Source organism: Stenella coeruleoalba (assembly GCF_951394435.1).
Source record: "Stenella coeruleoalba genome assembly, chromosome: 3".
Classification (NCBI taxonomy): Eukaryota; Metazoa; Chordata; class Mammalia; order Artiodactyla; family Delphinidae; genus Stenella; species Stenella coeruleoalba.
Window position 1 is genome coordinate 105,753,665 of NC_137148.1, and position 21,949 is coordinate 105,775,613.

The following is a 21,949-nucleotide window of genomic DNA, read 5'->3' on the forward strand; positions in this document are numbered from 1 at the left end:
ATAGATTCTGCCTTTTAGATTTAATATGAAGATTATACCTTTCAAAGTCTCTGAAGCATTAGCGAAAAGCATATACAACCACAACATACGCACACATATTTTAGCTATTATTTTACTTCCTTCAAAATTAATCTGATTTAATGTTCACTGTGTTAATAATATGCATGAATTTCCTCAACTCCTTACCTCTTCCATCAGTGGTATATCCTGGGCCATGAGGACATATCTTTTTGTACTGGGCAGTTCCAGGAAGTGGGCAGAGCTCACACTGGTGACCCCAGCCTCGCCCCCCATCGCAGCAGCATTCTGACTTTGTGACAAGGTTACGGCTGCTGGATGCCATCTGACACATGGTCTGCAATACCTCTGCAAAGCAGAGTCCCTGTCGATTGTCTGAAATGAGAATGTAGTTAATAGGCATCAGTGTCAAGGAACTGACACCTTGGTCTTCAAATTAAATAGGACAATCAATGTTCTCCTTAGAAATACTTTCTTAAAAGCTAAATATTCTTTTAAGACAATGTTTAAGACAATGATTAGAAAGTTTTGTTGGAGATTAATTTCACGGAGTGTTCTTTCACTAAACACAGTTTATTAAATTTAATAATAAGTGAAACTATACTTAAGAAATAGATTTGGGATTTTTCTTTTTTTTTCATCTGCAGCTAAGTGATAGTAAACTACCATTCCTGTAGAATCCAGATAAAAGGAAAATCAAAGAAAATTATTTCCCTTTAAATAAGCAAATGAGCAACAGGATTTGTTTTTGAAAAGCAAATTCTAGACTATGTTATAATTTTGGTACATATTCAATCTAATCTCCTGTATTTTAGACATCTAAAATACTGTTCAAACATTGGATTAAGTAGTTTTTTAATTATAAATAAAGGGATTTCAATGATATAAGTAGGCAAAGAGATCTTTTATGTGGTTTTAAGAACCATCCTAATGAACTGTTAATATGAACAGAAAAGAACACTTTTTCTGTAGGTTATCTTTTCTATTTCCAAAAAGGTCTAGATTTAAGACAACAATAGCCAATTTCTTGACTAATAATTTCCTAGGATTTGAAGCAGATGACAGCATTTTGAGAACAATCTGATGTAGTTGAAATGTTCTATTTTTGCACCAAATCCAGTGATGAGTGCTAGTTCTCTGTTTGCCTTAAATTTTACTACTCCATACTTTTACACCTGCTCATAATTAACTAAAATGGTTTATGATGTATGCATGTTATCATTAAAATGTCTGAGACTTATATTTTCCAAAAGAAAATATTTTGTAAAACATTTTCCTGTACCATAAAATAAAAATCAACTTTCACTGCATTTTTGAAATGTGGCATATTCTTTAATATCATTAATACAGCAAAGCTTACCTTACATAGCAAATATTTTCTTTTGGAATTAAATCATCCCCTGATGTAAGTTTTACTAGAGTCACATTTTCCATAGAGCTTAATTAATCTTAATTTTGGAAAGACCATTTAAGATGGTTATTTACATTAAGCATAGACGTAGGTACAACACATACATATACAAATATGTCATTTTAATAGATGTCTACCTTTAAGGAAGAGGTATGTGGATTATTACTCAGATTGGGGAATCTGTTTAGCAGACAAGGATACATATGTAGAACTCTTCTGTGATGATGTCACAAAACAGATGTTTCATTTACCAAGTAAAATATACTCGTTTATCAACTTACCAAGGCATTCAGTTCCTGAAGAGCTTGACTGAAAGCCTTCATTACACTCGCACCTATAGCTCCCAATAGTGTTAACGCAACGCCCATTTTCACAGATTCCTGGCTTGGTCCTGCATTCATTTTCATCTTTAGAAAAGCAAATAATGTGAATCATGAGTAGACTATAAAATTGTAATTTACAAGTTTATCTTCTAATGGGTTATATCATATTTAAAACTTCCTCACCAAAATACTAATATGATAGAATACTAATTTATTTTTAAATATACCTCATCCTTCCAAGATGGGTTCTTGGTTAACAAAGTGTTTTTTTTTCCCTTTCCTTCTTTTCCTCTTCCTCTTTTCGGGGAAGAGGTGATATTTGATGGAGAATAAGAAAATTGGCCTCCAAAAGGGATTACTTGACAAGGAGAGAAAGAACTTTGGGGAAGAGGATACCAATTTATGTGATATGAGAGAGAGGCTGAGGGCGGGAAAGGGGGGGTAGGTGTTAGGGAGAGGTGGAGAGTAGGGTAAAAGGGCACTTAGGCCATGGATAAAGGACAAGTTCCTAGACTGCCTTTGAGTAAAATCACAGGAGTGGAGCAGTGTGTTAAGGGCGGCTAATGGAAGAAGGAATTTAGGCCGTACTGGTCTTTTGATTGGTGATAAATAAATATATTAGAGCAAAATTGTTTTATTAAAATCCCTATATACTTACTTATTGTGTTTATTTGATATTTTGTAAATTTTGTTTGAGGTATTTTTCAAATCAATGTTGTCAGAAGCATGAGAACTCATGACAATTAAATCCTTCTGATTAATTGCTCCCTTCATGTCTATACTTTTCAATCTTCAATCTGTTAATATTTATTTTGCATGTGCTTGCTTTTTATTAGCATTTGCCTTGAATATCTTGTCCTACCCCTTTATTTTCAATCTAGCTCACATTTTGATTTGGTACGTTTCTTGTAAAAAGCACCAAGCTGCATTGTAAAATAATTTTTAAAAGTACATTTGCCTTTTAACAGAAATTTGAACTATTTCCAAACTGATATGTTTGGACTCTTGCCTGCCATTTTATATTATTTTATATTTACCATGCTATTGCCCCCTTCTCTCAATATTTCTTCGATCAGTCTAGTTTTCTCTGCCCTCCTCTCATCCCTAACTCATGTCTGGAAGTTGTAATCTTCTATTCTTCCAGTGGTAACCATGAAACAACTTCAACATACACTTTAATGAATATTTTTCTATTAATATCAAGAGGTATCTGTTTCAAAAGCTTCTGACCATAACGAGTACCTTGGTATGACTTCTTTCTCTTCTCTCCCTGTGTCACCTGCCATGTTGATGTGGTCGAGAAATTTTGGTTTGTTATGTTTTTGTTTTTATGGACCACCAGCATCTATTTAAACCACATAATAAGGGTTACTGGTTTCTTGGCTTACCATTGCTTCACGTATACTACTACTTCCTCTTGAATTAACTTTAAAAAATATATTGGAATATAATTTGGTAATCATTTCAGAGAGGGTACGTGGGTGATAAATATTCTACAACACATTTCTGACAATGCCATATTTTTGTTTGCTTTATCACTAGATTGGATATAAAATTTTAGTTCAAAATTATTTTTCCTTAGAATGTTTTGAAAATACTGATGCTCCACTGTTTTCTTTTACCCAGTATTAAGGTTCATTTGTAGGGAATCTGGTTTTGCTCTCTTGGGAGCTTTAAGGATTTTCACTTGCTCTTATTGTTCTGAAACTCACTGTGATGTTTCTTGTTAAAGATATATATTTTTTCTTTTAGGAAACTTATTGCATAAGTTTTAAAGTATATGCAAAAGTATTAAACTGAGTTATGGATTTAAAAAATTGTACAGTGTTTCTTATTTCTAGAATCTGAGGGTTCAAGGTCTACCTTCTTGATCTCATCCTGTCCCTAATGTTGATACCTTTATTTTGATTAGTATTTTAGTTGTCTGATTTGAATTACTTTTTTCAAGAAGGGCTTTTGTTGGATATACTGAGTGAGTTCTGCCATGTTTGATGATATATAGTACAGCTTTTATACTTGAAAGATAACTTGATGTATCTTAAAGTCTTGGATTACTTTTGCTTTCACACCTTTGGTACTGAGAATCCCTGAGATAACTTGACAAAAAGAAATTACAATGGGGACTTCCTTGGTGATGCAGTGGTTAAGAATCCCCCTGTCAATTGCAGGGAACATGGGTTCAATCCCTGGTCTGGGAAGATCCCACATGCCGTAGAGCAACTAAGCCTGTGCGCCACAACTACTGAAGCCTGCACGCTGCAACTACTGAGCCCACGTGCTGCAACTACTGAAGCCTGCGTGCCTAGAGCCTGTGCTCTGCAACAGAGAAGCCACCGCAATGACAAGCCCGCGCACTGCAACGAAGAGTAGCTCCCACTGGCCACAACTAGAGAAAGCTCGCACGCAGCAACAAAGACCCAATGCAACCAAAAAAAAAAAAAAAAAAAAAAAATTACAACGGATCTCATGCGTAAGAAGTCAGAATTGTAACAGTGTCTTCCATACATGTTATTTCTACCCTTTCATACACTTTGAGAAACATATATTACTCTATAAACATGACTTAAGAGTCTAGGTTTAACTTGGTTTTCAGATCTTGTAAGAACAGTGTTTTCAGATCTTAGAAAAACAGTGTTTTTGAAAGAACCACTGCATAACCAAACCTCTAAGGTGATCTACTTTAACTTTATTAAGTAGTGGATTTCGAATGAAATATCTATTAGATTAAAAGAAACTATGAAATCCAATTATAATCTGATGGGTTGTTGCAGACATTTAAAAATTAATTTAATATTACATATGTAATTCAGGAATTCACTCTTTTGTAAAAAATTAAAATTGACACATACAGTTGAATTCACTTCAGACCAGTAACCTCTAATAGCGTCCCTGGATGTAATTCTTTTTCTACGAATTGGCGTTTATATCCTTTTTCTCTTAAATTTTTGCCCACTAATTTTAGCATCCATCTGGATCTTGTCTGCTTTAATGTTATGTTTTTTGTAATTCAAAACGTATAACTGAAACATATCTAAAAAGACCTGATTGCTACAAATCTTAGATTTATTTTCTTTCTTTTTTAAAAATTTTCCTGACAATGCAAACAAATGTTGGGAAATTTCTCTTGAGCATAAGATTTTCCAAGTTGCCACAGAAACCTAGTAACGATAGAAAAGATTAATAATATTTTACAGTTTGCATATTGTATAATGAACCTAATAGAGTCTTTTAATTTTTAATCTATTTGGCTATTTGCAGAGAAAATAATACACCATATTTTTCCAGTTTGATAGCTAAAATTCAGATTTTTCTGGTTGCTGAATACAGTAAAATGATACAATTACCTTATATCCCTCTTGATTCGTGTTATATCATCAATCTTACTACTTTCAAATCATTTTTCTCTCCTAATAATATTCATTACACCAAGTTTATTAAATATTCACAAGGCCTTAAGTCACACAAAGCATATTTTGCTTTTGCATGCACATCTTGTAACTAAATATATGTTATCAATAGTGAGAACCTGGAGTGTAATTTGTTGTGGAAGAAAGCATGCTGGCCTTGGGGAAAAGCTTTTGTATTCCAATATGATGTTGCAATATAAACACAAAAATAAAGAATTAATGGTTAAAAATAAATAAATCTTTTCCTGTGTATTTACTGGCTTGCATATGTACCTACAGAAAAAATATTGTATGATTTACAATTTTCTTTAAAATATGACACATTGTATATATTATTCTGTAACCAAATATTTAGAGTTATTTTTACTTCAGTACATACGCATATCTATTTTATTCCTTTTAACTGCTCTGTAAGGTTTCATAGCATTGCCATGCCACATTTATTTAGCTGTCATCCTGTGATGGGCATTTAGGTTGTTTCCTACTCTCTTTTTTTTTTTTTTCGGTTGTTACTACAACCAAAATTTAGTGGACATCCTCATGTTTCTTTTCCTATGGTAGATTCATTTTTAAAAACAACTTTACTGAGGTATTATTTACTGGCTATAAAATTTCCATTTTTAAGTGTACAATTCAGCGATTTTTAGTAAATTCTGGAGTCGTACAGTCATTGCCACAATCCAGTTTTAAAACGTTTCCATTTCCCAAAAGGATCCCCAGCAACCATTTACAGCCACTCTCCATTCTGACTCTTAGCACCAGGCAATCACTAATAGATTTATTTTAAGAAATACTATTATTATGTTATTTTTTCCCCAATAAGAAGTTATTAGTAATCTTCAAATGTTCCTCCAAAAATATCCACATTTTTCCAGGTATTGGAGGTTAAAAAGGGAGCACAGCAGATTATTAATTAAAGAAGGGGAGACACTTATTCTCAAGAAGGAGGAAGACCGTGTCGTGGGCTGCAGTGCCTCAGGCGACAACACTTTAGGGAGTAAGTGCTGAGATACTGGATGGGGTGGCCATGACCAGCTTACACGGTGTGATACTTCAGTACTCATCATAAAATCATAACGTTTCAAATTCCTGAGGTGATCTTAGAGCCCCAGCCCTACCTCCTCCCTTTAAAGATGAATTAACTGAGGTCCAAAAACATTAAAAAATATGGCTAAGTCACAGAAATACCCAGCCTGTTACAGAGTTCTGGAGATTACCTGCCTCATTACTCTCCTCATTCATGGAGTGATACAAAAGCGAGAATATTAACTCATACTTTTAATTTTGCTACATAAGTAAGTAGCATTGTTTCAAGGAGTTTTTTTCCACACTTCTAAATTTAATGATTTAGATTTACAAGACAGAGAATTATGATAAACAAGAAGGCATATATTCTAGGACAAGCATAATCTCCACTGTATTATCCAGAACCTACTGTATTAGCATGGACCCTGAGATCGAAGAAATCTAGCTATATAGCACAGCCTTGAAACAGCTGGAAAATAGCTGGCTTGCAGTTAGGATGATTTGGGAATAGCGCTGTAAATCTATCTTGGAGTAGAAGTATTAAATAAAAAGACACCATCCCATAAAGCCTTACCTACACAGCCTTCTCCATCAGGCCTTCGGGTCATCCCAGGCGGGCAGATGCACATGAAGGTGCCAATCAGATTCTTACACATCATGCCCCTAGATTCACAGTCATGTAGCCCTTCAGCACATTCATCCAGGTCTATAAAATATTTTTAACAGGAAAAACATAGAAGTAAGAAATTTTCAGGAACAGGGTATTGTTTAGTATTTTTAAGTCACTTTTTTGGTCTTCTGGCTCTTATTATGTAACAGAGAAAGGAGGAGCCCAGTCTTTTTCAACCGTTGGCTGTATTCTAGATTTATAAAATTTCAGCATTGGTCCTAAAGATAAGAAGTTCAGGAAAGGGCTATCTTTGCTTTAATAAGAGCTCAAGAGTGTGACATCTTATTTTTGACTTGACTGGACAGACCATCAAGTATCTTGTTATCTAGATATGGAAATCTACCAGCAATGTTGTCAGATACATTTCTCTAAAGCTCTAGAAGAAGACAGCTGAGAACCATAAACTCATTAAAATGTATTTCCAGCATGGCAAATAAAGTGCTAACTACTCCCCTGTCTGTAGCCTTACCTTTGCACATCTTCTGGTCTTCCCTGAGGGCATAGCCAATCGGGCATGTGCATTCGTAGGACCCGAAGGTGTTCATGCAGCGGAAAGCACACAGCAGTGGGTTCTGGGCACACTCATTGATATCTGATCAAGAAAACAGGCAGGCATGTGCTCAGCCTAGAGTTCTAATTACTTGCTCAAATAAACACTGATGTATTTGCACCTAACTCATCCTCCAACAAATAACAACTATAAACTCTGTAAAAAATACAAAAATAACACCTGAAGTGGTTTTTAGTGGTGAACTGAAAGTCAGCAAACAACAGGCAAAGAATAGGTTCTCAAATTTTTTTTTCCTGTGGATAGCACCAGTCCTGACAGCAGCACCTGGCAGCTAAATCTTCAGTAGAACCTTTCTGAGCTTCTGTCCAGGAGGATTCAGGGAAGGGAGCCTTGGGGCAACCAAGGCTGCTGAAGAATGAGGAGGAATCCCGGAAATGAGAGGACCAGAGGTAGAGAAATACCTTTTTCATTTTTTTGCACAAATGCAGCCCAAGTTGCTGACTTAACCATACATGTGTAGGCCAAAATCAAAGAAGCTAGCCACTAGGGTTTAAAGAACAGAACTGAAATCTGAACCATTGTCTTCCACAGGCCTGACAGTCCACTTTTATATTTATCCAAGTTAACTGCCTGCTAAGACAAAACCGTCAATATTCTTCAAAATAATATAACTGATTCCAGAAAACATCATTCACAATATCCAGGGCATAATCCAAAATTACTTAGGAACCAGGAAAATGTGACCCAATCTCAAGGGAAAAGATAAGCAACTGACGCCAACTCTGAGAGGACCAAGATGCTGGAATTATCAGACAAGGGCTTTAAAGTAGCTTTTGTAACTATGCTCACTGAGATAAAGAAAAATATGTTTGTGATGAATATAATCATCAATAGAACGTCAGAATAGTATAAATAAAAGCTGAGACATGAAAAACCCTTTCTATATCAAGAAGAAATAATACTAAAGAAAAGTATCACTTGCCTTCACAATTCATCATGGGCCCTGGCTCAAAGCCTTCGTTGCAGTTGCATTCAAAACTCCCAATAACATTGGTGCACGTCCCATTTCCACAGGGATTGCCAATTGAACATTCATCGGTATCTGAAAAAGAAGAATAAGAAAGTGCCACAAAATCTGGAGAAGGTTTAGTTTTATAGCAGTATGCCCATGAATATCCATCTGGCCCTCACACATGTCCCAGATCTGTGCAGGGCACACATGACTCTTGCAACCCCCCTTGGCCTTGGCTGGCTGGCCTTTATGCAGAGAACCCCGAGAGATCAAGTGTGCAATGATCTGAGCCTTCAGACAGCCGTGGCTTGCCCTAAAAAAAAACACAAACCCAGGGAGGGATGTGGTCTTCTGCCACCAGAGCAGAAGTGGAAAGTCATAAAGTAAAATGGATCTCTTTCCCAGTTAGTGGTTTTGGCAATTGTAAATCTCTAGACACATCAGAGTTTGTATATTTGGTTGAAGGCAGAGGTTGGGCAACTCTCCCCATCTTCACATAAACCAGGTCTACTGGAAAATGTAGAATGGGAGAAGAAAGAGCAGTTACTAGCTACTTATCCTGGCTTTGTAAATCCCACTGCCACCCATGGGGCCTGAGAGACCTTTTGCTGAATATAAGAAAGAAAACAGAACTTTCAAAGTGTGAAATGTGGAGTCAGCACTTACCCACACAGCGTACTCCAGTGTAATCAAGGTTGTAACCCATTGGACATTCACAGCGAAAAGACCCATCTGTGTTGATACACTGACCATTTGAACAAATGCCAGGGCTCTCAAGACATTCATTGACATCTAAAATACAGAATCACCCATGAACTCTCTTACATAAAAAGATATGCCCAAACTGTATATATCTATTCAAAAGAGGCTTAAAAATTTTAAAACATATAAACAATTCTTTTATCAGAGAAATATATAATGTATTTCACATGTTACAACATAGTCTTATGATAAATATAGTGCATATGATAACTATATAATAAATATTGTATTTGTGTATTAAATGCAATATACTATGTTATACAGTAAAATCAGCATGATTATAAAATAAATGTACAAAAATTTACTTATGTAAGACTATAAAAATAAAATATATCAAACCACACCTTCACGGGTATCATGAAGACTAGGAACAGTTCCATGGCCATAGGGACACAAATCCTGGAATGCCACTACAGAGAAAAACACAAATTACCCATTATCAAAGAGTCTCAACTATCAGAGAACTTAACTGATTACTGATAATACATGAAATGAGGCTTACTTCTCCTCTACAAGGCTGTTTTTAGTAAGAGTTTTTCTGTTTTTATAATTTATTGCAAAAGCAACGCTGAGCATATTTAGAGGTCACCTGAGCTTGTCCAGCTCCTCCCAGAGTACCACCTATGGAGGGTGTCTGCTTCTGTCTGCTTGCTTGTTTAATGTTGGTCAGCCAAAGAGCCTCTCTGCCCATTACACACAGAAGCTACCTCTGGCCTACAGACCAGGCCAATTCCAAGACTGCTGAAACAATTGTACCCTTCAGCTGTGCTAACTAGATCTGTGAGGTTCTTGGTCTATTCCTGCAAATGGCTATTGTGCTGACTCAGCTTCTCAGAACTTCACATAAGAGGCTGGGAGCCACAGCGTGGGATACAATACCCATGTGGGACTCCCGCAGCAATCTGGAATATAATTTTCATCCCCTCCTTGGATCTCTTGCCCTGCACCTCTCAAATTCATTCCTTTCAAAACAAGTAATACTAGCCTTGGTGGGAGAAATGAAATAACGTGGTAACTCCCTGCATGTACACATGTTGAATACAAAAGTTGAAAGAAGTTCCTGAGACTAGGTTGCTCACAATAATTTCATCCTCAAAATACTCATAAATTACATAGTCCAACTGGGTTCCGCCAGACAGTCCCAAACTAGTGCAAAGTGGCATTTTATGTAGTTGTTGCTCTTACCTTCATCATCTTTGGGGCACAGCTCACAGGGGTCCCCCCAGCCCTCTCCTGGCATCTTACTACAGCAGCATTTCGCCTTTGTGGTATTGAAAGCTTTGGGTACGGAGCACTTTCCATTTTCAAAGTTTGTGAAACAGAAGCTCTGGCGAGTATCTAATCAAGAAAGCAAACATCACAGATCTCCTTACTGGTCATTTTAAAAGATGGAATAATTTGTATATAACTCTGTTTCCGACAGAACATTTCTCATGGGCTGAACATGTGATGCAGATTAGATTAGCAGTTAAAAGATAGGTCTGGAAATCCTCAATTGCTGATTAACACTTGCCAGTTTAAACTGACCGCTCTGTAAAACTATATTTAATTATTTACAATATTTACAATATTTTAATAATGTGCTTAGGAAATGTGACAAATTATGCTCAATATTAAAATAATTTCCATGTCTTTTTTTCCCCCACTGTTACATTATAGCCTAACAAAATCAATCTAGGTAATTTTCAGTAAGTTACATCATATCAGAAGCAACTCCTCACCAATGTACAAAACATCTATGCCAACAACAGAATGAAAATGATGAAATAAGATAACAATTTTTCTTTTAGCATGAAGTCTTTTTAAAATGTAGAAACAGAGCCAATAATTCAAAGTGCCTTAAAAATTGTCCAGTGCATATACATCTGAGACCTACATTTTAAACTTACAGATGATGTATTTGCCAGAGACATATATTTTTAGTGACAAACACTGAATCATGGCTTACTATCTAGCTTTGAAGTTTAAGGGCCAATTATGACAGAGAAGCCATTTCAAAACTTACCGAAGCATCTCCGTCCATTATCAGACAATACAAAACCAGGGGGACAAATGCACTGGAAGCCCCCAGGAGTATTGGTGCAGGAACCGAAAAGACAGATGTTGGGATCTTCATCACATTCATTTATATCTGCAGAAGAGCAGGATAATTTATTGATTGAATTAAATCAAAACATTGTTCAATATTTGAAAATAAATAATTTGTCCACACTCTAACAGTTCACTAGCCATTGGATATTTAACATGAAACAATACATTGTATTATGTATACGTTTAACTTATCTTTAAAAAATAAAGTGTTACTGCCTCAAAAGTCAAAGATTACATCCAGTTTCAATCAACCATAGCCCCAGACTCCCAAGTCGGTCTCTAGCTCTCCAGACTTGACCCCTGGGGGTGTTTTTACATCCACCTGCCTACCTGACAGGACCACTTCAATGTCTCACAGGCATCGCATCCTCAGCAATGGTCCCCTTCTATGATGCCCCTCTCAGCAATCCACACTGGGGACCTGGAATCACATTTATTCCTCTCCCTGACCTTTCAACTTTCACATGCAAGCAGCATGTGGCCTGTAATTTCTATCTCCCCTCTACATTCAAACTCAACATCATTTGTCGCCTGGATTATTGCAAATCTCCCAGCTGGACTGCTGCATCTCCTTCTCTCCTCTTCACACTGCCACCAGGGCTGGTTTTCTAAAACACACACCTATTTTGAAAATCTGTGCCTGTGGAACTAGGGGAACTCAGACATGTGTTGAGAATTTTATCATTTCCACCTGACCCCAGAATGGTTCCTAAAAATACACAAGGATTCCTTACCAGCGATGTTCGGCCTTTTTTCATTGGAAGTGCTTATTTAATGGGTTATTTTAACTAAATGAATAAACATTACACAATTTCAGGCACGTTAGAACATAAGCTCCATGAGGACTTATGTGATGTGTCTCTTATGTGATGTGTCTGTCTGTCTGGATCACTGCTGCACCCTCAGCTTAGTCTAGCACAGTGTCTGGCACATTCTACATTCTCAATTTGTATTTGCAGAATTTTAATGAGTGAGTCGCACCACATCGTTTCTAAAGCAACCTGCAGTGCTCCATACTGCCTGCAGCACTGAGTGCAATCTTTTGAGCTGGCCAATCGATGCCCCTTACCACGTCTGTGCTGCCCCTCTTTTCAAAATGCCTCTCTGTTCCATTTCCTTCTTTGATAAGTAAATTTCTATCCAACATTTCAGAGACACCTCAAATGTCACCAATCCTTTGTGACAGGCTTCCTGACATGCCATCCTCTCACCACCACCATCATTATTCACAGCCTCCTACTGTGATCCCACATCCTGAACAGATCCCAGTACAGTGTCCGTCATGCTGAATTGTAAGGATATCTTTACAAAACGGGGTTTCTTACGAAATATGTCTTTTCTCTTAGGCAGTAAGTTACCTGTAAGAAAAAAACTTCCTTTTTGCGTTTCCAGCACCTAAAAGATGCTGTGTCCACTGTAATGTCCACTGAATGTCAGGATGGATTTATGTGTGTGTGTGTGTGTGTGTGTGTGTGTGTGTGTGTGAGTGTACATATAGTCACGTTAGAAAGCATTTCATCTAGGAAAATTGGTAGAAGAGATTCTATTGATAGGATGAAGGAAATATTCTTACAGTGAAGTAAGTTAGTTAAAAACCCATTCTTACAACATGTGAAATAGTGATGTTGTTTATCAGTGGATAAAGAAATACTCCTGAGGTTTAAAAATATGTAAGTGAATCATAGATTTTTTTTCACTAAGAAAAAAGGTAGCTAAGTCTTTCTGATACAAAGAGACATATGCATTTCTATTTCCTCCTTATGGCTGACACACTGCTGCTATCCTTGCTCCATAAAGAGATGAATCACAGGGATGTTGAAGAATTGAGATTAAATATAAACAAAGAAAATGAAAGAAAGGATCTTAAACTTTTCAAGAGAGTTTTTGCTAAGATGCTTCTAGTATTATTATTGATTATTTTTAAGTATTAAAAACACTAGACAATCTTACAAGGAACTATACAAATCAGACAAAAAAGGGACAAGATATAAACACCAAATTGGAATGACTAGGGATACCTATTATTTGTAATTATATGGTCTGAAAAGAAATTAAATTTAACTAAGTGAACTGTTTCCTTCAGTTCCATCTATATAAGTCCCTTGAGTGTGAACAGTAGAGCTACTTAGAATTTTTTTAAGAAACTGGGTAACTCAAAGGCAAAAAAACTCTTAACAATCATTTCACGTTAGAAGAACCACACTAAGATGCTGGTGCTTCTGAATTTCAACAAAACTGTTAAAAATAATTTGTACAAAAGTGAAATAAAGTAACTGTAAAAAGGTCGGTCTTCATCATGTCCACCAGGCAATTCTGGGACCCACTTTTGATGTGGTTACAGTGTTCTTGTACACTGGGAGAGTTTCCGCAGAAAAACATCTGTTCTGACAAATGGATTAATATTTTCTGTTTTGACATGTGGCCTTCCCAGGGAAAAAAATGTTTCAACAGCATTGTCAAGATTTTCTGCTTCACATTTCTAGAACTCCAGACACCTTTAATAGCTGTTTTAAAATTGGTTGCCAAAGATTACAATTTTTGTAGACACTCTTTAAATTCAGTAGAAAGTCTCTGTTGACATTTGGAAAAAAGCTTAGAATGCACTGAAAATTCTTTGACTAGTATGAGATTTCTGTTAATGAAAAATCCCACATCCTTAAATTCTTTATTCCCACCACTCCACCTTCAAATCATTTCTGATGGTTCAATAAAACAGATGTAGGCAGCTATATGTTTAATTCCTCGGGTCAGCATGCTTACAGTGGTTTGGATTTAATATATTTCCACAGAGTCTATACCAGGTCTTATTATACTAAACAGCTCACGGACTCAAAATAAACATTAGCCTTACCGATGCAATTCTCGCTTTTTACTTCATACCCTGGGGGACAGATGCATCTGAAGGATCCCTCCAAATTCTGACAGGTGCCAGGAGAGCAAGAGCCAGGAAGGGCAACACACTCATTAGTATCTTTAAAGAGAAACACGAAAAAAAATGATTTAAAGATGAGACGATTGTTGCCAAAGGATATTAACATGAATTCAACTCAGGCTTTCTGATCTACCACATCACTCTGGGCAAATATGCCCTTAGAGGCTTTTGACATATTGAGTATTACTCATTTGGCAAGAGGCTAATTTTCCTTTGTCTACGTTTATTGAGACACGGATAGCCTGAAGCTCTATCCCAATAAAAACACTGCATACGAGTCATTCCCAACTGTTGGCTTATACCTTTTACCAAAATTTCCCATGAAATTTATCTTGGTCATGTAATCAGATGACCAAATGAAATGCAAATGTGTCCCGAAGTTGGTGTGGGGGGGAATCACATCATTATTTTACAAAACAAAACAACATAAAGACTGTTTATTATGTACATACCTATACAGTTCTTGCCATCTGGAGTAAGTTCATAGCCTTCATTACATAAACACTTGAAGGAGCCAATTTCATTAAAACACCGTCCATTTCTGCACACTTGACCAAAAAAGGAACTGCACTCATCTACATCTGTAAGCAAACAGGAGTTAGCTTTTCAGAGAGAGCTCTTAACACATATTCTGTCACAAGTTGCAACTTAAAAACATATTCATTGGTAGACATTTACAAAACCCTACATTACAATTCCTCATCAACACAGAGAAAAGTGGCTCATATCATAAGGATCAGGTGACTAGTAAGGTCACACAGATCTCTCCTGTAGGCTTAAGGTGAAGCTTTCCATGCTTTCCAATTGAAATATAGTTCTCATCCTGGAGGTAAGAGGATACACGGATTTAACTGGACCAGTTTGCAGGTAACTTTACCTGGAGGTAAGCTGACTATATTCAAAGGACAAATAATGAAGCATATCAAAAATACAGAAAAATCAATTATATGAAAAACACTCTAGAATTGCTGACACGTTTTTCTGTCAATTGGAAAAAGAAGTTCTTAAGTGGTAGGTTTTCAGTTAAGCTTAGGGTTGATCCCGTTTGAGTAATTTTTTAGTTTGTTTGCAGATTATACTTTGATCAGAGCCATATTTGTATCTTTCATTCTCCCTGGCTGTACAAAGGGTCTGAGAAACTACAGACAAGAAGGTGGTTCAATAAAGTGTCTAGTTAGCTCTAAATTTTTTCACCGTTGCAGAATTTTATAAAATAAAGAATGCTGAGAAGAATATATATTGGATTAAATTAGGAGGTGGGTTTGAGCTGTGATGGTTCCATTAAGGTAGAAGGCCTGAGTTACTTTCACATACCTTACAGGATAATGTGAATTAAGAGATGCTATGTAGTAAAGCACCAGTATAGTGTCTGGCACATGGTAAATGAAATATTGTCAGTGTTTGTTGTCATATCTTTTACTATCTTCTCCAGCAACTACAGGACCCCCTCCTCCTCCTTCAGTCACTTTCAATTTTTATTTCAATCACTGTCTGTTAGAGGCAAAGGCTAAAATTCTGTGCCATGTAGAGAAGACAGTTTTATTTTCCACTGAAAGTACAGTTGTTCACAGAGGTTAAGTAGGTTTCTGAGGGCTGATTTGGAAACCTAGACACCACGCACTCTTTCTGTGGGAAAAGGCATCCCTTGCTTCAAAAGCTGACGGAAAATAAAATTTCAAAACACAACAGGGTTTTCAGTTGTAGATTGTCAGTGTTTGAATGTAAATCAAGAATGGATTTTATGAAATAATAACACTGAAACCATAACAGGTCTAACTTTGATCCCATCTAAGGGGTAAAAATAACCCCAAACCATAAATCAGTCCCAATATATTTACTATTATCTGCATGGCCTTTTCCCTTGAATCGATTAGTTGATTGACATAGTATTCAACGCAGCAGATTGTCTTGTGATTATTTAAGCCATGAGTGTGACTTCAGTTAACCAGAAATTAGTTAATGATATTACATATCTTTTGCACACATGCACAATTTGAATAATAAACATATTTATTCTTTGGCTTTATTCTGTGTTTCAGGATGTTGTGTAGAAATGAAAGAGAAGCAATAAAGGACTGAGTACTTACCCAGGCAATCATTATTATGAGTGAGTTCAAAGCCTGGGTAGCAGAGACAGTTATAGGATCCAACGGTGTTTTTACAAGTTCCATTTCCACATGGATGCCGCTCACATTCATCAACATCTACAAAGAAACACTGGCTCAAAGGAATTCAATTTTTTACTAGAAAAACATAGCCTATTAAACTTTTAGATTTTTTTTAAACTACTGGCTTACTTAGATTTTCCTCATTCAATACTAAGAACCCACATTTATTTAAGGAAAGTAAATATGAGGTAGAGCTAACTCAGAAGTAGAAAATTATAGGAAAAAGTGCCACTTAATGACTTACAGGAACATATACGACTCAGAAAAGAACTGGACTAATAAGCCAGCAACTATCTCCTTAGTAAGAGGTTTTAATGAATAGGTTCGCTTGTCAATTGTAAGGAAATCAATCTTTTGAAACACTAGAACAATTTGTTCTATTAAGCATTATAAATGCTCCCCCAGAAATTTTCATATCTTAATGTGATCAGCACAACAAAGGTAAACTGTGATTTCCTAAATTTTATGAATTAGTGGAATCTAAATTGAAGAAGTCTATTAGAGTTCAATTGTTATTAGCCTTTGAAAAAATGGAATTAATATTGAAAGGTCATGGCATATAAGAGAGGAGACGCTAGACTATGAATTCCAGGATGCTGAAAAAAAAAGAGGGTATTACTGTTCCTTAGGAAGGAAGCTTTGTTTAAGAGAGGTATTACCAAGGAGTCTAGGTGACTTTCATCATGGATGAATTGTTAGGACCAAGGACAGATTTTCACCATATGAATTTCTGAACCATATATCTCAGGGGTTTTTCTTAGCAAATCATATCCTCCCTCTCAGAGAGAACAGCCAGGAGAAGCATATATAAGCAAGCAATCTCAGAAAGTTCATGCAAGTAGGGCCGCATCCTCCGTGTGTCCTTTGCACAAGCACTCCCTAGAGAATATTTCCTAGGACCATGGGAAATGTCTGCAGGGGAGTTCTTAGGAGGCACTGCAAGAATGGAGACGTTCTCCAGGTGGTCCTCATGTATGGATACGCCATAAAGGAAACTAGTTCTGCCGTTCTGCTGTACTGAAATCTGACCTTACGATTCACAAAGATAGTATCTTAAATACCAAAAGAGTAGATGCACTTTAGCTTTTTCTAAACTGAGAACATGATAATTATAAATAGCCAACTTTTAAATTTAATTTTCCTCCTTCAAGCGCAAAGTGCTTCAGTGGAGATGAGCCAATGGCTGACATCAGCTTTAAGTAGTTAAGCTGAGTTCCAAGGTGTCCAGCCCATCTGCTTTTGAAATCTTATTAATCATCAGCTCAGCAAGTACTTACTGAACACAATTATTGCTTAACTAACTGTACTTTAGCTACTGGGGCTTTTCAAAGTTCCGCTATCTTTGCTTCTAAAAATTGTTCGTAAGAGTTAAAAAGCAAAACAAGTAGATAAATCTCATGTATTCAATGATTCGGGTGAAAGAAGCATATGTACGTATGTGTGTGTTTATATATTCATTTCAAAACTGTCACTCTGCTACTACTCCCTTGTATTCTTGCATTCCAAAAGGCTTTCTTGAGTGGGAATAGAGAGGGGTAAATGGGCAGCTGGTACCGTGGTGATCTCTACGTAACCCTGAGTGTCCCAGAGCTCAGGTTAATAAGCATGTGAAAGTCACCTAGGGAAAAAGGCCGTAAACACTGAACCCAAGAACATATTATGGTGTGTCCTGCTTGCAATTTTTACATTGAATAAAACCATAAACAGTTTCACATAGCTCATTTTTTGTAAGACTGTTTCTGACAGAGACTTGGTAGTTACTGTGGCGAATGACCAAACTGTAATCTCTTCTGGAGTCTCAGCTCCACGTCACCCCCTGAAACTAATGTCCTCCTTCTTACCCATGCACATCGTCTGGTCCTGAGAAGCCTTAAAGCCGTTGTGGCAGATACACTGGTAACTTCCTTGTAAATCCACACACAGGCCATGACTGCAAACATTAGGAATTTCTAAACATTCGTTGCGATCTAGCACAAAAAATAAAACACATGTTATACATATCTGATCTTTATTAAGATTCCTTCATTTTTTTCCACAGGCGCTGTTTCTATAATCTGCTATTAATTATTACAGACAGTCTGAAAATGAACCATAACAACAGCTGAATCAAAATAAGCAAGGCTTTAAAAGTATCCAAACCTCTTTTCAAAAAATTTTAAATCATGCAATTTTTACATGCTGATTGGTATCTCAAGGACATTATTTTATTTTAGGTCCAATTCCAGGAAAATCCATTGAGAGACCTCTTCTTTTCCTAGCAAAAGAATCTAAAAGATATGGTGAAATAGGTTCAATATGAATGAATAGATTTACTTAGAAAATCTTTCCAAATTATCTTTTTTCTCTTTTTTTAAGTGGAGTATAATTGTTTTACAGTGTTGTATTAGTTTCTGCTGTACAGCAAAGTGAATCAGCCACATGTATACATATATCCCCTCTTCCTTGGATTTCCTTCCCATTTAGGTCACCACAGAGCATTGAGTAGAGTTCCCTGTGCTATACAGTCTGTTCTCACTACTTATCTATTTTGTACATAGTAGTGTATATATGTCGATCCCAATCTCCCAATCCATTCTATCCTCCCTTCCGCCCTTGGTCTCTATGTCTGTGCCTCTATTTCTACTTTGCAAATAGGTTCATCTATACCATTTTCTAGATTCCACATACATGTCCTAATAAAAATAACCAAGAGATCACTGAAAAACTCAAAGAGGAAATAAAAAAATACCTAGAAACAAATGACAATGAAAACACAACGACCCAAAACCTATGGGAGGCAGCAAAACCAGTTCTAAGAGAGAAGTTTATAGCAATACAATCTTACCTCAATAAACAAGAAAAATCTCAAATAAACAACCTAACCTTACACGTAAAGCAACTAGAAAAAGAAGGACAAACAAAACCCAAAGTTAGTAGAAGGAAAGAAATAATAAAGATCAAAGCAGAAATAAATGAAATAGAAATGAAGAAAACAATAGCAAAGATTAATGAAACTAAAAGCTGATTCCTTGAGAAGATAAAATGGATAAACCTTTAGCCAGACTCATTGAGAAAAAAAGGGAAAGGACTCAAATCAATAAAATTAGAAATGAAAAAGGAGAAGTTACAACTGACACAGCAGAAATACAAAGGATCATGAGAGAATACTACAAGCAACTATATGCCAATAAAATGGACAACCTGGAAGAAATGGACAAATTCTTAGAAAGGTACAACCTTCCAAGACTGAACCAGGAAGAAACAGAAAATATGAACAGACCAATCACAAGCACTGAAATTGAAACTGTGATTAAAAATCTTCCAACAGGGCTTCCCTGGTGGTGCAGTGGTTGAGAGTCCGCCTGCCAATGCAGGGGACACAGGTTCATGCCCCGGTCTGGGAAGATCCCACATGCCGTGGAGTGGCTGGGCCTGTGAGCCATGGCCACTGAGCCTGCGCGTCTGGAGCCTGTGCTCCGCAATGGGAGAGGCCACAACAGTGAGAGGCCCACATACCACAAAAAAAAAAAAAATCTTCCAACAAACAAAAGTCCAGGACCAGATGGCTTCACAGGCGGATTCTATCAAACATTTAGAGAAGAGTTAACACCTATCCTTCTCAAACTCTTCCAAAAAATTGCAGAGGGAGGAACACACCCCATCTCATTCTACAAGGCCACCATCATCCTGATACCAAAACCAGACAAAGAAAATACCTTTTTTGATAGGAAAGCATGGACAGTTTTTCAGTGCAGGAAGTGTAAAGAACATTGTGCTCAGTGTCAAAGAACAAGTCATTCTCTTTCTTACCTACACAGGCTCCGTTGGGTGAAAGTTTGAAACCTGCAGCGCACTCACAGCGGTAGCTGCCGGGACTGTTGATGCAGTCGGCATTTCGCTGGCAGAGGTTATCACCGTTGCTGCACTCATCAATATCTGAAAGAGCAACAATTCCATTTTTAAAACTTCATTATTGCATCAGTATTATATTCACTTAACCAATTTGGTGATCAACTCCCAAATGCTATAGAAGAAACAGTAAAAATCAGAAAACTGTCTAAAAACCAGTTATGTCTGCCAAACTTTTTTGGATAAGGTCACACATCATTCAGATTACCTTCACAGACCAGGAGCAGGTCATTGTAGCTGAATCCCGTAGGGCATTCACAACGGAAACTGCCAATCTGGTTAATACACACACCATTTGCACAAATGCCTGGAATCTCTTTACATTCATCAATGTCTGCAATTGAACAGATGTGATCAAATATACAGGGTTCTGCTTAATGTATTCACCATAAAACCTTGAATAATACTATGTGTACACTGGAGTGAAAACACACAGTGTCACAAAAATCAATTCTATACAAGTATGAATGATTTTGTGGTTTATGAAAGCATACAGACCATACGATATTATATCCTTTGAACAGTGATGAAAAAAAATGAAGCAGCTGATCAAATATACCAAGTGATATTAGTGTCAATATAGCAAATGAATTTCCTAGGGAATCAAGCTTCCTCTTAAGTTACATGTCAGGCTCCCCAGACTGCTATCAGCCATCTGATAAAGCCAGCTATGTTTTTTTAATTTTATGTCCTTTGTTATACATGAATTGATAATGGACACTTAAAATTATATTGTTTATTTAATCTTTGCAGAAGAAAAGTAGATTGTGCAACAGAAAGTACATTCAGGAGGAAGTGATTTATACAATTAATAATTCTGCAAATTCATAAGTAGATTGGGAGAAAGGAATACTGTAAAAATACACCCAAAACTTAAATGTATACTTATGAAAAAACAGATGGTAAAGGTTAAAATAAAGTGGATTATTTAGAGTCATGTAATACAATATTCATGAAGAGGAAAACTAAAGTTTCAGCTTGATATGTACGAAATCTTGAGATAGTTACATAACTATCATAACTCAATCACCAGACTATGTTGATGGACTAATCCCACTGTTAAAACTTGGTTAGAGGCTCTAAACATGTTATTTCTTTCTTGTCTAACTATATTAGATCCAAATACAGATTATTATCTTTTATGGTACTTTAAAAACACTGAACAAATTTTTACAAAATGCTACATGTATTAAAATAAACATAATTTAGTAAAAACTCACCAACAGCTTTTCCAGTGTGAATGTCAAAGGTGAATCCAGGAATATTTCCACATATAGTTTTAAAGTCAGCTTTAAAATATAAACAAAGCAAATGCACTCTTAAAATTCTCAAACTCCTTCAAAATAACATTTTACATAGTATTACTTTTACTGACAGATGTATTTTATATTATTCACAATGAGACATTTTAATTTCAATTATATTTATTTGATAACAATGCCAGCTTCTGCAAGAAGTGAATCTAGGCACACTTTATCATTATTATTATTGCTATTCTTATTATTATCATCATTAACTTTTTACTGCTCTGATATTAGAAGTAAATCATTATGAGATTCAAAACATCTACTTTAGGCATTTAAATTCTTTGTATTTGGATATGGAGGGCTTTAAAAATGACCCGATTTACATAGATTGAAAAACCAGGTTAGTGTACCAATTTAAAAAGGGATTAGAATTGCACAAAGGCATAGGCATGCAAAAATAATTCTGTAGTGGTGAAACATGTT

The 21,949-nt window shown here is 36.3% G+C and overlaps 1 protein-coding gene across 2 annotated transcripts in view; it reads right to left on the reverse strand.

Annotated features, from left to right (window-relative positions):
• FBN2 (fibrillin 2) overlaps positions 1-21,949 on the reverse strand; it is a 233,974-nt gene that overhangs the window by 16,765 nt on the left and 195,260 nt on the right. For both annotated transcript variants that reach the window (XM_079916031.1, XM_079916032.1), the window contains exons 42-57: positions 21,440-21,508; positions 20,428-20,553; positions 20,121-20,246; positions 18,173-18,298; positions 16,251-16,367; positions 14,616-14,744; positions 14,083-14,202; positions 11,146-11,271; positions 10,326-10,478; positions 9,485-9,550; positions 9,045-9,170; positions 8,349-8,468; positions 7,325-7,447; positions 6,760-6,891; positions 1,711-1,836; positions 187-393 (exon numbers count right to left, since the gene is read on the reverse strand). In XM_079916031.1, coding sequence (XP_079772157.1) covers positions 187-393; positions 1,711-1,836; positions 6,760-6,891; positions 7,325-7,447; positions 8,349-8,468; positions 9,045-9,170; positions 9,485-9,550; positions 10,326-10,478; positions 11,146-11,271; positions 14,083-14,202; positions 14,616-14,744; positions 16,251-16,367; positions 18,173-18,298; positions 20,121-20,246; positions 20,428-20,553; positions 21,440-21,508 — 1,992 coding nt within the window. The remainder of the gene's footprint in view (positions 1-186; positions 394-1,710; positions 1,837-6,759; positions 6,892-7,324; positions 7,448-8,348; positions 8,469-9,044; positions 9,171-9,484; positions 9,551-10,325; positions 10,479-11,145; positions 11,272-14,082; positions 14,203-14,615; positions 14,745-16,250; positions 16,368-18,172; positions 18,299-20,120; positions 20,247-20,427; positions 20,554-21,439; positions 21,509-21,949) is intronic.